This window comes from Somniosus microcephalus, chromosome 11, assembly GCF_052327205.1.
Source record: "Somniosus microcephalus isolate GS21.2 chromosome 11, FLI_Smic_1.0, whole genome shotgun sequence".
NCBI lineage: Eukaryota > Metazoa > Chordata > Chondrichthyes > Squaliformes > Somniosidae > Somniosus > Somniosus microcephalus.
This window is the reverse complement of record NC_140997.1, coordinates 20,271,027-20,287,450: the sequence shown is the minus strand read 5'-3', so window position 1 is coordinate 20,287,450 and position 16,424 is coordinate 20,271,027. Positions and strand designations below refer to the sequence as shown.

The 16,424-nt window shown below is 40.7% G+C and overlaps 1 protein-coding gene across 2 annotated transcripts in view; it reads right to left on the bottom strand.

Annotated features, from left to right (window-relative positions):
- Nucleotides 1-16,424, bottom strand: part of sdk1a (sidekick cell adhesion molecule 1a) — an 897,759-nt gene that overhangs the window by 77,485 nt on the left and 803,850 nt on the right. For both annotated transcript variants that reach the window (XM_086000285.1, XM_086000286.1), the window contains 3 exons: nt 12,734-12,935; nt 8,799-8,902; nt 1,673-1,743 (listed from right to left, as the gene is read on the bottom strand). In XM_086000285.1, coding sequence (XP_085856411.1) covers nt 1,673-1,743; nt 8,799-8,902; nt 12,734-12,935 — 377 coding nt within the window. The remainder of the gene's footprint in view (nt 1-1,672; nt 1,744-8,798; nt 8,903-12,733; nt 12,936-16,424) is intronic.

Below are 16,424 nucleotides of genomic sequence, written 5' to 3'. Positions count from 1 at the left end.
CCCATCACTCCGCTACCAACAATCTCTAGCAATCACTACTCATACCTCACAATCACCTCACAAAAAACCTCCCAGAAATACGAGAAAACCAAGGGTGTGGTGAGAATGAGGAACTTAAAGAGATTATTATTAGTAAAAAAACAGTACTAGCAAAATTAATGGGACTAAAAGTCAATAAATCCCAAGGATCGGATGACCTACATCCTAGGGTTTTGAAAGAGGTGGCCATTGAGATAGTGGACGCATTGGTTGTCATCTTTCAAAATTCTATAGATTCTGGAATGGTTCCTGCAGATTGGAGGATAGCAAATATAACCCCGCTATTTAAGAAAGGATGGGGGAGAGAAAACAGGGAACTACAGACCTGTTAGCCTCACATCAGTAGTTGGGAAAATGCTGAAATCTATTATAAAGGATGCAATAACTGGGCAGAGGGATGGTAAGAAGGGGAAGTGGGGAGACTAAGGCCTCCAGCTGAGAGCCTTCCAGCTGAGAATCCTCCTGTCCCTCCGCCTCCTCCCTCTGTGAGCACCTTGCCCTCTTCTTCGCTGCCTCCGCTCCATCTCCCTCTTATACTTGAGCGCGAGGGGGACTGCAAATAGAACACCCATGACTGAGAGCAGGTGGTGTGAGCAGAACCCTTCACTTGCAGCAACACTCCCCGTCACATCACCAACTTTAAATAAGAGCAGAAAGCTCCAAACAGTTGCACAAACTTACACAGAGCCAGTAGAAATGAAAAAGTAAGTCAGCTGCAAGTTTTTGATGATCCCTTTAAATAACACCATTGGGGGATCCTTCCTGCTGCTGAACATATGTTCAGCTGGTCGTGATTTAGAGAGGGTGTTAAAAGGAGTGGCAACGTCCAAAATGGCAGGTCATGCGTCAAATCAGCGTTGCATACTCACTGACGTCACGATCTGCCTCATTTCCATATCTGCAACGAGCACAGGCAACGGCAGCGCTGCCGACTTGCCCAAAGTGGCGGCCGCCGTGTTCCGCACCGGAAGTGGGCAAAAGCGAGGTGGCCGCCATTTTTTCTACAAAACCGGCCTTAACGGCCGGTGTTAAAGCATCGAATTTCTAGGCCTATGTCTTTTAGCTGTGTTTATTGTAACAGGTCAAACTGGTCGGAACAGACCTGGGCGACTCTTGCCACAGTGCCACCAGTGGAGGACTGAAGGTGTTACATGTTACCTATATGGATAAGTTCATTCGTCTTGCATGGATATAAACACTACTGAAAAGGTTAAGCCACTTCACTTAAGTGTATAGTTTTTACATAGCCAATATTTCACCATACATCTACAGAAGCCTGCTCTGTTAAGTATATAACATTAGAAGTAGGTTTATAGCCCATTGCCTCATTAGAGGTACATTTATTAACAAATGCTTGATGATTAGCCAGTGCTAACATCACTTTCAAAGCTTTTAAAGCAGTTCCAAAATATCCCATTGTAAAAATAACATGCTGAGATATCACAATTATCATGCCATGATAACTATGACTGGTTGTCTTATGTTCTGTAATGTTGGTAATTATGTCCTTTCTACAATAAAATTTAAATAACACATTGTGATAAATGTAAGAAAAACCTCTTTGTATTTCACTAACTCAACAAATGTTTTCAATACACGAAGGATTAATTACAGTCCAGAGGCCATGCCTTACCTGCCATTGAACAAGGACTGAGGTAGTGGTGCGTGGAATCACAGACAGAATAACTGGTGGCTCACTGGGAACTGAAAAACAGAACTGTAGGTGAAGCAACTGAACGACACATCACAATTTTATATTTCTTGTTGACCCATTAGGTCTCCGGACTGAAATATTATTCTCGATTAACTTTATCTACTATGTACCATATTCTCAATTTACTAACTCTAAAAAGAATGGAGATTTTTTATTTTCATCTAAGCTGGTTTAAACTGTGGTGTGGTCTGCCAGGATGTCTCACATTTTAGGCAATTTTATATTTTCTACACAGTCCTGATGGAGCAGCAGTCAAACGGAGACCTTCAACTTCCATCATCTCCCCTTTATTTTACTTGCCATTGCCACTCACAATGAAAACATGTTGGAAGCTGGTTGGACAACCACAATGCCCACCACTACAAACAAGGAAATCTGACTCTGCTTTTAAATGAAGATCAGATGGTAAATTGCAAGACCCATGGAAAACGTGAGTCTCTGCAGCCATCAGAACAACAATGGTCTGATTGTTTAAAGTACAGCCAATGGTGGGGGAGTTGCATGTTTGCTGTTGGCTGCATCCTTCCAATATTAAAGTACTTTCTAAGAGTATGCTTTTGTTTTACTGAACAGTAAATTTACAATTCAATACAGTGAGCCACAAAGCTCTCTAGTTACATAGAAACATAGAAGATAGGAGCAGGAGTAGGCCATTCGGCCCCTCAAGCCTGCTCCGCCATTCAATGCAATCATGGCTGATCATCCAAATTCAGTACCCGGTCCCTGCTTTCTCCCCATACCACTTGATCCCTTTAGCCTTAAGAAATATATCCAACTCCTTCTTGAATATATTTAATGTATTGGCCTCTACTGCCTTCTGTGGTAGAGAATTCACCACTCTCTGGGTGAAGAAATTCCTCCTCATTTCTGTCCTAAATGGCTTACCCCTTATCCTTAGACTGTGACCCCTGGTTCTGGACTCCCCGACCATTGGGAACATCCTTCCTGCATCTGTCCAGTCCTGTCAGAATTTTATAAGTTTCAATGAGATCCCCTCTCATTCTTCTAAACTCCAGCGAGTATAAGCCCAATCGACCCAATCTCTCCTCATACGTCATTCCTGCCATCCCAGGTATCAGCCTGGTGAATCTTCGCTGAACTCCTTCCATGGCAAGAACATCCTTCCTCAGATAAGGCGACCAAAACTGCACACAATACTCAAGATGTGGTCTCACCAAGGCCCTGTACAACTGCAGCAAGACTGCCTTTAAAAAGATTGTTTCACCCAAGATACAAACTATGCTAAACTTTAAAGGGAATCAGTCTCCCTGAAAAAAAGCCTTTATCGTTTGTTTGAAAACACACAACACGATGATGTAAATGACATCAGAACACATCATATCTGTGTGTGTGTGGCATACTGAGAAAAATGATCCTCCACTTTGTGCGGTCTTGGGCCAAATCCCTGGCCCAAGACCGCACAAAGTGGAGGAGAAGCATCCGGGAAGGCGCCGAATACCTCGAGTCTCTTCACCGGGATTAAGCGGAAGCCAAGCGCAGACAGCGCAAGGAGCGCACGTCAACCCAAGCACCCCACCCACCTGCCCCCTTCAACCACCGTCTGCCCCACCTGTGACAGAGACTGTAGGTCCCGCATTGGACTCATCAGTCACCTGAGAACTCATTTTTAATGTGGAAGCAAGTCATCCTCGGTTCCGAGGGACTGCCTAAGAAGAAGAAGAAGATAAAAATGATGCACAGCTCTTCTGGTCCTTCTCCCTCCCGAAATTTATCCATAGCTGAGAACTTTCTGGTAACACACACATTTTGCAATATGGAAGCAAGCATCTTTTAGGTCCATAGCAGCCAACCTGTCTCTTGGGATTACCGCCTGGGTAGCCTGTGATAGTCCAACCATTTTGATTTCTCCTGGCTTAGGATTGCATCCCTTTACCATATTTTTGCCTTGTACACTTGAGCTGTTTGCTGAAATTTTAAATGGTTAAAGCACTCATGATATTTGACTGGAGGCAGTTTGAGGGAGTACAATGCAGGAGCATTTGTACAATCATGTAAATTCAACTGTGTATTTTAACTGAGGTCATGTTAGGAGAGGGACAATATCTGTATATAATGCGTGGTGAAATCGTAAATGTGTTCTTTTATAAATGGTTTCACGATTTTGATTTCTCCTGTGTCCGTAAAACAGGAAAGCTAGAGGCAATCATGCGTTGTGAGTAACCAGACATAGTAGGGATTACTGAGACATGGCTACAGAAAAATCAGAACTGGGAACTAAACATTGCAGGTTGTAACATATTTAGAAAAGATGAGAGGGAAAAAGGGAGGTGGAGTAGCTGCAATTAGGGATAGTATAATGGCAGTAGAAAAAAGTGATGCAGATATCAGCAAGACAGAAACAGAATCCATGTAGATAGAGATAAAAGACAATAAAGGATCAATCACACTAATAGGGGTAGTCTACAGACCACCGAATAGTGGAAGGGAGGTGAAGAAATATGCAAACAAATTAGAGAAATGAGTAAAAAACCTAGAATAATAATCATGGGGGATTTCAACTACCCTGATATTAATTGGACAGAAGAGGTAGGTAAAGGGGATAAGGGAAAGGAGTTCCTACAATGTGTACATGACTCCTTTCTAACCCAATATGTAAAAAGCCTAACAAGGGAGGATTCGCTATTGGATCTAGTAATGGGGAATGAACCAGAGCAGATAAGAGAAGTAAAAGTATGGGAACATCTAGGCAATAGTGACCATAATATAATACGCTTTAAGATAATAATTGAGAATGACATAAGTATGACAAAGACTAGGGCAATACATTGGAGAAAAGCTGATTTTGAGTGACTGAGAACAGAACTTGGGAAAATAAAATGGACAACAATATTGGCAAACAATGATGTAGAACAGCAATGGGAAACATTTAAAATGGTGTTCAACAGAGTCCAGGAAAAATTTATTCCGCTAAAAAAGAACAAAATAAGCACTAATGGGATACCATGAATGAGTAAAGCCATAAGGGAAAAATTGAAGCTAAGGAAAGAGGCATACATTAAGTACATGGACAGCAGGGGAGAGCATGATAAGGGAGAATACAAAGAGATTCGGTGTGAAGTCAAAAAAAACAATTATGAAGGCAAAGAGGAACTATGAAATTAATTTATCAAGGAACATAAAACAAAATAGGAAAATACTTTATAGGCACATAAATAAAAAAGGAAGGTCGGGATGGGAATAGGACCACTAAGGGATGGACAGGATAATACCACAGGCAACGATAGAGGGATGGCAAAAATATTAAATAATTACTTTGCTTCAGTATTTACCAGGGAGATAGAACAGATAGATATGACATTGGATCATGAGATTAGTAATGAAATAAATGCATTTAAAATAAAAAGAGATGTATAAAATAAACTAATCAAACTCAAAATAGGAAAAAAAAACCCTGGTCCAGATGGATTACAGTCGCGCATTTTAAAAGAATCTAGAGAAGAGATAGCAGAGGCATTACTACACATATTTAATAATTCATTAAAAAAGGTGTAGTGCTGTGAAGGAATAAGCCATATAACCTATTCAGAAAAATACACTATCTTATGAAAGAATTCTGGGCCTTATTAAAAGATGACAAACTGGGTTTGGAAATTTAGAAACCGAACTCTGAAATAGCTATGAAAGCATTCTCGCTATTGAGATAAGACAGTTTTTGACCCTGAATAAATAACCTTATTGAAACAGAAGGTGCATGGCTCCGACAAGCTGACCTTTTGGGAACAAAACAATGGTTCACCCTGGATAAGGTGTTCTAATTTAAACTTCGTAAAGATGGCACATAAGATAAGGAACATCTGCCCTTGTAAATAAAGATGAGATAAAATAAGGAACACCTGCCCTTCACACCGTTTTCATATGGTGATCCTAGAACACCTGGAGATGAGACAAGATTCTGGCTGATGTAGCAGTAAGAATTGCAGAGGTCGGCAGAAAGATGAATAGGGATAATTAGCTTGCATCAGCAGAAAACCTTAAAGGAAATACCACTGGAAAAGGGTATAAATATTGAACTCTCAAATGGGATATCAGACTCGCTTTAATTGGGCAAAGCGATTCTCGGTTTCAGAGGCGGCTCTGTAATCTACCACTCTTTGTACCTCGGGGATCAAAAGTATTTGCTATTGATGGATATCCTGTATAAGAAACCTTTAAGAACTGTAATACTGTAGCGAAGTTAAGACTTAAAAGTAAGATTCTCTGTTAAAAAGATCGTATGTTTTCTCTTTTTAAAACTGTTAATGTTGCGATTGACTGATTCACCAACTGTAAATTGCATGTTGGTTCTTTTAATAAATCTCTATATATTTTTAGAATTGTCTCACATAAGTCTTCTGTATCAAAAACTCGCGAACTCAATCTCTGTACACTCTTTGGTGAAGAGTTACATTTCTGGGGGAGTTTTCCGGACCATCATAATATCCGGGACGTTACAGTCTAGCTAAACTTATTAAAAGCGCTATCTGGAGGATGGTAACATCCTCGGGTTGTTCCTTTCCTTTAGGGAGAGATAGCCCGGATCTTTAGACCCAATTAAGCGTCTTTAGGATTCGGCTACCTCAAACTTTAGTTGAAAGTGAACATCTGAGAAATACGCCTGATCCGGGGTAGCCCTAAAGGGGCTAGGACTAATAAAAATCCCTTCCGTGCCAGAAGACTGGCGGATGGCTAACGTAATACCTACATTTAAGAGAGTTGGAACATGTCCAGGGAACTATGAATCAGTCAGCTTAACATCGGTGGTAGGAAAAATAATGGAATCCCAACTAAAGGAGAAAATAGAACATCCAGAAGCCAAAAATATAATAATGAATAGTCAGCATGGATTTCAAAAGGGAAAGTCTTGCTTGACCAACCTCATTGAATTTTTTGAAGCGGTAACAGAGAGAGCAGGCAAGGGTAATGCAGTAGATGTAATTTATCTAGATTTTCAAAAGGCCTTCGATAAGGTACCACATAATAGACTAATGAATAAGATCAGAGAATGCGGAGTCAGGGGACAAGTAGCAGATTGGAAAGCTAGCTAGCTTCAAGACAGAAAATAGAGAATAGGGGTAAAGAAGGTAGGTAGTGGTGTTCCACAAGGATCAGTGCTGGGACCATTGTTGTTCACAATTTATATTAACGATTTAGACTTTGGAATCAAAAACACAATTTCTAAATTTGCGGATGTGTCCCAATTGGGGGGAGGATAGTCAATACTGAGGAGGACTGCAACAAATTACAGGAGGACAGTAATAAACTTGTAGAATAGGCATATAATTGGCAAATGAATTTCAACACAGACAAATGTGAGGTAACACATTTTGGTAGGAAGAATAGGGAGGTCACTTATTACTTAGATGGGGTGACTCTTGGTAGGGTAGAGGAACAAAGGGATCTCGGAGTGCAAGTACACAAATTGCTAAGAGTAGCGACACAGGTTCATGAAAAAAAGCAAACCAAGTACTAGGGTTTATTTCTAGAGGGATAGCACTGAAAGGTAGTGAAGTTATGCTAAACTTATATTGAACCTTGATTAGACCACACTTGGAGTACTGCATACATTTCTGGTTGCCATATTATAGAAAGGATATAGAGGCACTGGAGAGGGTGCAGAGAAGATTTACAAGGATGATACCAGAAATATGAGGGTATCAGTAAAGGATGAACAGGCTGGGTCTCTTTTCGCTTGAAAAAAGGCTGAGGAGTGACCTAATAGAGGTCTTTAAAATTATGAATGGTTTTGATAGAGTGGATACAGAGAGAATGTTTCCACTTGTGGGGAAGAGAATAACTAGAGGCCATCAATATAAGATAGTCACCAAGAAATCGAACAGGGAATTCAGAAGAAACTTCTTTACCCAGGAGGGTGGTGAGAATGTGGAACTCGCTACCACTAGTTGAAGCGAATAGTATCGATGCATTTAAGGGGAGGCTAGATAAGCATATGAGGAAGGGGGGAATAGAGGGTTATGCTGATAGATTTAGATGAGGAAAGACGGGAGAAGGCTCAAGTGCAGCATAAACGCCGGCATGGACTGGTTTCTGTGCCGTATATCCTATGCAATCCTATGTGATTTTGTTGCACTGAGGAAACCATCTTCATGGCTGAGCTCAGTAACTCTTTCAAACCAATTCCTCCGATGATAACATCATGATTCTTTAGTTTTGAGTGTCAATTTTTGTCTGATTATGCTCCAGTAAAAAGCCTTGGGATGTTTTACTACGTTAAAGGTGCTATATAAATGTAAGTTGTTGTTGTTATTTAGTTCTGTATTCTACATTGTTGGATTGCAAGAATAGATGAAGGTATATATTGTACTGTATACAGGTATCATTTTCCAACTCAATTTCCAAGAAGATTCAACCAGAGAAACACTGCAAGATTATTTGGGGCTTCATTGCATATATTGTCAATATTGGCAACACAAAACAGCTTCCATCATCTTTGTGACGCAATTAGTTGAACATAATGTACTTCAACTTTTCACTGAAGTTTTGTTAAACAACACAATATAGGTTAGGAGCTAAGTGCAGCACTTGCAAATAAGAGTTATTTCTTCTGACACGAGATTAAATTACAGGCTGTTGTGAAGATTATGTATACATGAAACATGCCACAATTTGAAACTGTTTTAAGTAAACCTATTTCTCTCAATCAATCATGTATTCTAGCTCTTGTCACTGGTTGTTGAAGGACATCTTTGCTTAGTGGTGAATTCTTATTTTTCTCCTCTCTCTGGTGAACTCAGCTTATTATTCTACACAACTGTTGTCTTAAAACAACCTATTTATTGTCCAGCCAAGATTATCCCGATTTAGATCATTATAGCTAAATATCGACAGTCTATTATCTTGAATACATTTTTTCTATCTAAGCAAATCACAAATAGAAATAAGATGCAGCAAAACATAAGGAGAGCTAAAATGGTGAGAAGGTTTATATGCGCACGGTAGAGGGGTGATAAGTTAAAAATTCAATTAAATCAAAGAATATAATAGACAAATAGGACAGAGTGAAATATAATATATAACTTATCCTTACCATCCTGCAGTGTTGTCACTGGTTCTGTTTCTGTGCTAAAAGCACTGTCTCCAATATCATTAGTAGCCATCATTCGTAGCTGGTAGGAGGTGTAAGGCTTCAAACTGTCAAAAGACAGGTAACGGTAAACACTGCAGTACTTTAATTTTCCTTGCAGCATTGGTTTCATAATGTACAAAGTGTACTGAAAATTCTGCACCATTTTAGTGATGAATTAAAGGTTCAAAACTCATAAAACCTAATACCATAGAATGACTGAGAGCATCTGCCTCTATGTTGTCTACCATGGCTAAATGCAGGTTTACAAATAATCTTCTGACCCTGACACCAGTGTACTAGTAAGATCTTGTCTTGATAAATGAACTAGGATTGAGTGGATGCAGTATAGGGATGTCCAACATATTGGAACTGGTGTCCAGCAATCCATGACTGAATCATGTAAGATTATGCAGAAATGCGAAACTCCACACACAAAAATGCATGTCTCCTTCCATAAACAAATTTGACATCCCACATATATACAAAAATATATACATATATACTTCAAAACACAAGTTTAAAATTAGAGCTAGGTTAGTCTGGAGTGAAATTTTTACATAAAGGGTAGTGGAAATCTAAAATTCTCCCCCTTAAAAGGTTGAGGATGCTGGGTAAATGGAAACTTTCAAGACTGAGATCAATAGATTTTTGTTAGGTAAGGGTATCAAGGGATATGGATCAAAGGCAGGTAAATGGAGTTGAGGATCAGTCATGATCTAATTGAATGGCAGAACAGGCTAGAGGGGCTGAATGGCCTACTCCTGTTCCTGTGCTCATTTATAAAAAGGGTTCAAAACCTCATAAGAACTGAAAAGTAGCAAAATAGAAGCACAAGTCATTATTAAAAAGCACAGAATGAACAATAATGGACCAATATAGAATAATATTTTTTCAATAGAAATCTCTAACTTTTTTACTAGGAAGTAAATTTGTCAAGTGTATGTGCTAATAAATACTGCCTTTCCAGAAAGCCATAGCATGAGAATGTAACAGTTTTTTGATTGATGAGGACCAAGTAAGAAAGTTCAACTCTCATCAGAAGAAACATTTGAGAATGTTAGCAAATTCTCTGTTGATAACAGACACTTGAGAAGAGATCCATCCCATTATATATAATGTAATTACTTTATATGCAATATAAAAGAGTTGGTATCAAGGAGGGAAAAGAGGGCAAATCTCAAGAGGTCTGTTCATGCCTTCTTAATACCTAGGCTAAGTTGCTGCTGCTAACTCTACTGTAGGTAGTTGCTATTATTAGAATTCATACTGAAAATGGAAATAAGAGGGGCAAAGAGAGTGCATGAGAATAGATTAGCAAGTAACATAAAAGGGAACCCAAAAGACTTTTATAAACATATAAATAGTAAAAGGGTAGTCAAAGGAAAGGTGGGGCCGATTAGGGACCAAAAAGGAGATCTTCTTGTGGAGGCAGAGGGCATGGCTGAGGTGCTAAATGAGTACTTTGCATCTGTCTTCACTAGTAAAGAAATTGGTTAGGATAAAAATAGACAAAGAGGAGGTATTTAAAAGGTTGGCAGTGCACAAAATAGAAAAGTCATCTGGTCCGGATAGTGTGCATCCTAGGACACTGAGGGAAGTAAGGGTGGAAACTGCAGAGGCTCTGGTGACAATCTTCCAATCCTCCTTAGATAATGGAGTGGTGCCAGAGGACTGGAGGATTGCAAATATTACACTCCTGTTCAAAAAAAGAGGGATAAAGCCGACAACTACAGGCCAGTCTGCCTAATGTCAGTGGTGGGGAATCTTTTAGAGTCAATAATCCAGGACAAAATTAATTGGCACTTGGAAAAATATGGGTTAATAAATGAAAGCCAGCTAAGATTTGTTAAAGGCAGATCATGTTTGACTAACTTGATTGAGTTCTTTGATGAAGTAGTGGAGAGGGTTGATGAAGGTAGTGCGGTTGATGTTGTGTATATGAACTTTCAAAAGGCGTTTGCTAAAGTACCATATAATAGACTTGCTAGCAATATTGAAGCTCATGGGATTAAGGGGCAGTGGCTGCGTGAATACGTAATTGGTTAAGGAACAGAAAGCAGATAGCAGTGGTGAGCAGTTATTTTTCAGACTGGAGGCAAGGGTACAGTGGTATCCTCCAGGGGTCGGTGTTGGGACTGCTGCTCTATTTGATATATATTAATGACTTGGACTTGGATATACAGGGCATAATTTAAAAGTTTGCAGATGACATGAAACTCGGAAATATATAAACAATGAGGAGGACAGTAACAGATTCCAGGAGGACATGGACAGACTGGTGAAGTGGGATGACAGATGAAATTTAACAAAGAGAAGTGTGAAGTGATTCATTTTGGTAGGAAGAATGAGGAGAGGCAATATAAATTAAATGGTACAATTTTATAGAGGATGCAAGAACAGAGAGACCTGGGGGTGTATGTACACAAGTCTTTGAAGGTGGCAGGATAAATTGAGAAGGCTGTTAAAAAGGCATACAGGATCCTTGGCTTTATAAATAGGGGCATAGAGTTCAAAAGCAAGGAAGTTATGCTAAACCATTATAAAACACTTGTTAGGCCCCAGCTGGAGTACTGTGGCTAATTTTGGGCACCACTCTTTAGGAAGGATGTCAAGGCCTTAGAGAGGGTGCAGATGAGATTTACTAGAATGGTACCAGGGATGAAAGATTTCAGCTATGTGGAGAGATTAGTTATGTGGAAGCTGGGGTTGTTCTCCTTAGAGCAGAGAAGGTTAAGAGGAGATTTGAGAGAGGTGTTCAAAATCATGAAGGGTTTTGATAGAGTAGAAATGGCAAAAGGATTGGTAACTACAGGACACAGATTTAAGGTAATTGGCAAAAGAACCACAAGCGACATGAGAAAAAAAAATTTACGCAGCAATTTGTTATGATCTGGAATGCACTGCCTGAAAGAGTGGTGGAAGCAGATTCAATAACTTTCAAAAGGGAACTGGATAAATACTTGAAGGGGGTAAATTTGCAGGACTATGGGGAAGGAGCAGGAGAGTGGGACTAATTGGATAGCTCTTTCAAAGGGCTGGCACAGGCACGATGGGCCAAATGGCCTCCTCTGTGCTGTATCATTCTATGATTCAATACAAAGCTTGGGTGTGACTAAATTAAAAAAATAAGAAGTGGAATATCTGTGATTCTCCACTATGTTGGAGATGCAGATTTGTTGAGAGCAGCCTTAGGTTTCTCCTTTGGGAACAGCTCCAGGTAACAGCAACAGAAAAGAGACAGATGTGCTCGCGCTGGAGTTTCCTGTTATACTCTTAAACCAAGCTTGTGTACAGACTTCATCAGTGGAATACTTAAGCAGACTATAACTGTTGTATTTACCAATTATATAAAGTAACCAACTGGCTGATATTGTATATGACATTGATTGCTTGTCTTGGCTCTAGGTTGGTGTATTGTTGTGTTTTGTATTGTTAAGTTTATCAGATAAAACTGCCCTTATCATTGAAACCACAGATACAATTTAAAGGAAGAACATAAGAAAGTACAAAAAGCTATCAAATTACTCTTCTCGCTCAATATGAATGTTTTCCCTGGTGAGCAAACAGTGTCAAACGGTATCCATGGGAGGATGTTGCAAGACTTTATGATGGCAGGAAATGCAGGATCATGTTATTTTGTAAGCCTGGATCAGAACTGATGAAACATTAACTTTATCGATATTTCTTTTCCAGCTTCTGATTGGGTTCCTGTGTATTTTCAACATTTTCTGTTCTTATTTCAGGTTTCCAGGAATCCTGGTTTTCTTTCAATCTTACACAATCAGTTGATTGGCAGGCAATTAGTGCAGCTTTTTCTTAATGCAAGGTACTTGATAAATATTCTCTATATATAAGCTATAGAATTTTATACACAATAGACAGACTGCACATATTACCGTTCTATCACATATGATATAGCGTCGTGGCTGATTGAAGAGGTGTGAGTCTGCCATTCCATGTTAGGTAGTTCCTTTGTTTGCACTGTGAAGTATCGTATTGGTGATGAACCATCGCTGCCGGGTTTCCACCGTAACAGCAAGCTGCGACCACGAATCTTAGACTGAGGTACTGTCAGGTTAGTGGGTGGCTGCGGGCGGTCTGCAAAAAAAAAAACAAGATGCTTTCAGACCATAACCTCTGCCCCTGTTTTTTGACATGGCAGCTGTTGATGTTTCTGCCATTCCCATTTACACCTCTTCTCGACCCATCTTTTGATTCTTTACTTGTCCCATTACCATCTCCTTATGCTTTGCACCATCATCCCTTTTGTCATTTAATCTTTCCTGCCTTCCACCCTATCACAGGCCTTCCCTTTTGTTCTTTCCTCCCCATCCCCTTTCCCTGCCTCTGCACCTGCTTAAAATCTGTTACATCTCTAACTTTTTCCAGTTCTAACGAAAGGTCATCGACCGGAAACGTTAACTCTGTTTCTCTCTCCACAGATGTTGCCTGACCTGCTGAGTATTTCCAGCACTTTCTGTTGCTATACCTGGGTACTGATGGGGCTGAATTTATAGTGTTCCAACTACAATTCTGGAGAGCTCATGGAAAGACCTATGGTCCTAGGGGGAGTGTTTGCTAGTGCTGTTGGGGAGGGTTTAAACTAAAATGGCAGGGGTTGGGAACCTGTGCAGGAAGACAGAGGAAAGGGAAGCAAGGATAGAAACAAAAGACAGGAAGGAGAAAAGCAAAAGTGGAAGGCAGAGAAATCAAGGGTGTAAATCAAACAGGGCTACAGTAAATAATAATTCTAAAAGGACGAAGGGGGGAAAATTCAGTTGATTGCGCCTCCCGTTAGCGCCTTAAGAGGGCGCTAATGGGGCACAAAGCAACTAGCGCCCGGGCGCGGCGATGTTTGCACTGCTCGCAAAATTAACTAGACATTTTGCGGCGGCGCTAAACACTACCGCCACGATCTCCTGCGCCGGCAGATCATGACGTCAGTCGAGTGCGCAATGCCCCGGTAACACCCCACACCAGATATTGAGTGGCGCCGCCTGCCACTAGCAACGACAGGTTGAGGGGAGCATTTTGCAGTCAGGAAGGGACTGGAGGAGCGCTATTTAAAGGCGACCGCTTCCTGCCTTTTTTTGTTGGTGACATTTTTGCACCACACATTCTGAGAGAGAGAGAGAGAGAGAGAGAGAGAGAGAGACTTCTGGAGAGATTCAGTGTGAAGGAGTTTTGCATACTGAGCAGCACTTTGCAGGTTCATTTTGATTTGCCCTTCCTTGTATTTATTTAGAAGAGACTGTGGGGGCTGCACTCTGAGCTCTTTCCCTGGGTCTCTCCATTGTTCTTTCCAGCAGATTTTATGTACAGGTCTCTCCTGGCCAAGATTCAAGGCTGCAATGAGCAGGATGTGGATGGAGAGCAAAATCAACCCTCCCCTTTAAGATAAAAACAGAAAATGCTGGAGAAACTCAGCAGGTCAAGCAGCATCTGTGAAGAGAGAAACAGAGTTAACGTTTCAGGTCGATGACCTTTCGTCAAAACTCCCCTTTAAGAACTGGCCGGCGCCAGTGTGTCTGTGTTCCATTGCTGACTGACATCACATGAGCTTCGCCAGCGCTGTGAGGTAGCGCCTCACTCCTTGGCCTTTGCGCCTTAAGACAGGTATGAAGCGCCTGATTTAGCACTCCAATCACCTCCAGGGGCGATAAAAGCCAAGTTTGCCGTCGGAGGCGATAATTAGCGCCAGGCGCTAAACTTTGCGCACGGCCGATAATGGCGCCCCAAACGGGGCGATACTGAATTTTTCCCCCTAAGAGTGTTAAAAAATCAAGCCTGAAGGCTTTGTGTCTTAATGCGAGGAACATTCGTAATAAGGTGGATGAATTATCTGCGCAAATAGATGTAAGCGGATATGATATAATTGGGATTACGGAGACATGGCTCCAGGGTGACCAAGGCTAGGAATTCAACATCCAGGGGTATTCAATATTCAGGAAGGACAGGAAAAAAGGAAAAGGAGGCGGGGTAGCATTGCTGGTTAAAGAGGAGATTAACACAATAGTAAGGAAGAATATTAGCTCTGATGATGTGGAATCTGTATGGGCAGAGCTGAGAAATACCAAGGGGCAGAAAACGTTAGTGGGAGTTGTATACAGACCCCCAAACAGTAATGCTGAGGTTGGGGATGGCATTAAATGGGAAATTAGAGATGCGTGCAATAAGGGCACAGCAATTATCATGGGTGACTTTAATCGACATATAGATTGGGCTAACCAAATTAGTAACAATACTGTGGAGGAGGAATTCCTAGAGTGTATACGGGATGGTTTCCTGGACCAATATATCGAGGAACCAACTAGAGATCAGGCCATCTTAGACTGGGTATTATGTAATGAGAAAGGATTAATTAGCAATCTTGTTGTGCAAGACGCCTTGGGGAGGAGCAATCAGAATATGATAGAATTCTTCATTAAGATGGAGAGTGAACTAGTTGACTCAGAGACTAGGGTCCTGAATTTAAATAAAGGAAACTACGATGGTATGAGGCACGAGTTGGCTAGGATGGATTGGGGAACGTTACTTAAAGGGTTGATGGTGGATAGGCAATGGCAAACATTTAAAGATTGCATGGTTGAACTACAGAATTTGTACATCCCTGTTTGGCATAAAAATAAAACAAAAATGGTGAACTCAACCGTGGCTAACAAGGGAAATTAGGGATAGCATAAGTTCCAAGGAGAGGACATATAATTTGGCCAGAAAAATAAGCAAACCTGAGGATTGGGAGCAGTTTAGCATTCAGCAAAGGAGGACAAAGGGATTAATTAAGAGGGGGAAAATAGAATATGAGAGTAAGCTTGCAGGGAACATAAAAACTGACGGTAAAAGCTTTTAGAGATATGTGAAGAGAAAAAGATTGGTGAAGTCAAGCGTAGGTCCCTTGCAGTCAGAATCAGGGGAATTTATAATGGGGACCAAAAAAATGGCAGACCAATTAAATACATACTTTGGTTCTGTCTTCACAAAGGAGGACACAAATAACCTCCCAAAGATGTCGGGGAACATAGGGTCTAATGACAGGGAGGAACTGATAGAAATCAGTATTTGTAGGGAAATGGTGTTAGGGAAATTGATGGGATTGAGGGCCGACAAATCCCCAGGGCCTGATAATCTACATCCTAGGGTACTTAAGGAAGTGGCCCTAGAAATAGTAGATGCATTGCAGGTCATCTTCCAAAATTCGATAGACTCTGGAACAGTACCCATGGATTGGCGGGTAGCTAATGTTACCCCACTGTTCAAAAAGGGTGGTAGAGAGAAAACGGGGAATTACAGACCGGTAAGCCTGACATCGGTAGTGGGGAAAATGCTAGAGTCCATTATAAAGGATGTAATAGCAGAGCACTTGGAAAAAAGTGACCGGATCAGACAAAGTCAACATGGATTTACAAAAGGTAAATCGTACTTAACTAATCTACTGGAATTTTTTGAGGATGTAACTGGTAAAATAGATAAGGGAGAACCAGTGGATGTGGTGTATTTGGATTTTCAAAAGGCTTTCGATAAGGTCCCGCATAAGAGATTAGCGTGTAAAACTAAGGCACATGGGATTGGGGGCAAGGTATTGACTTG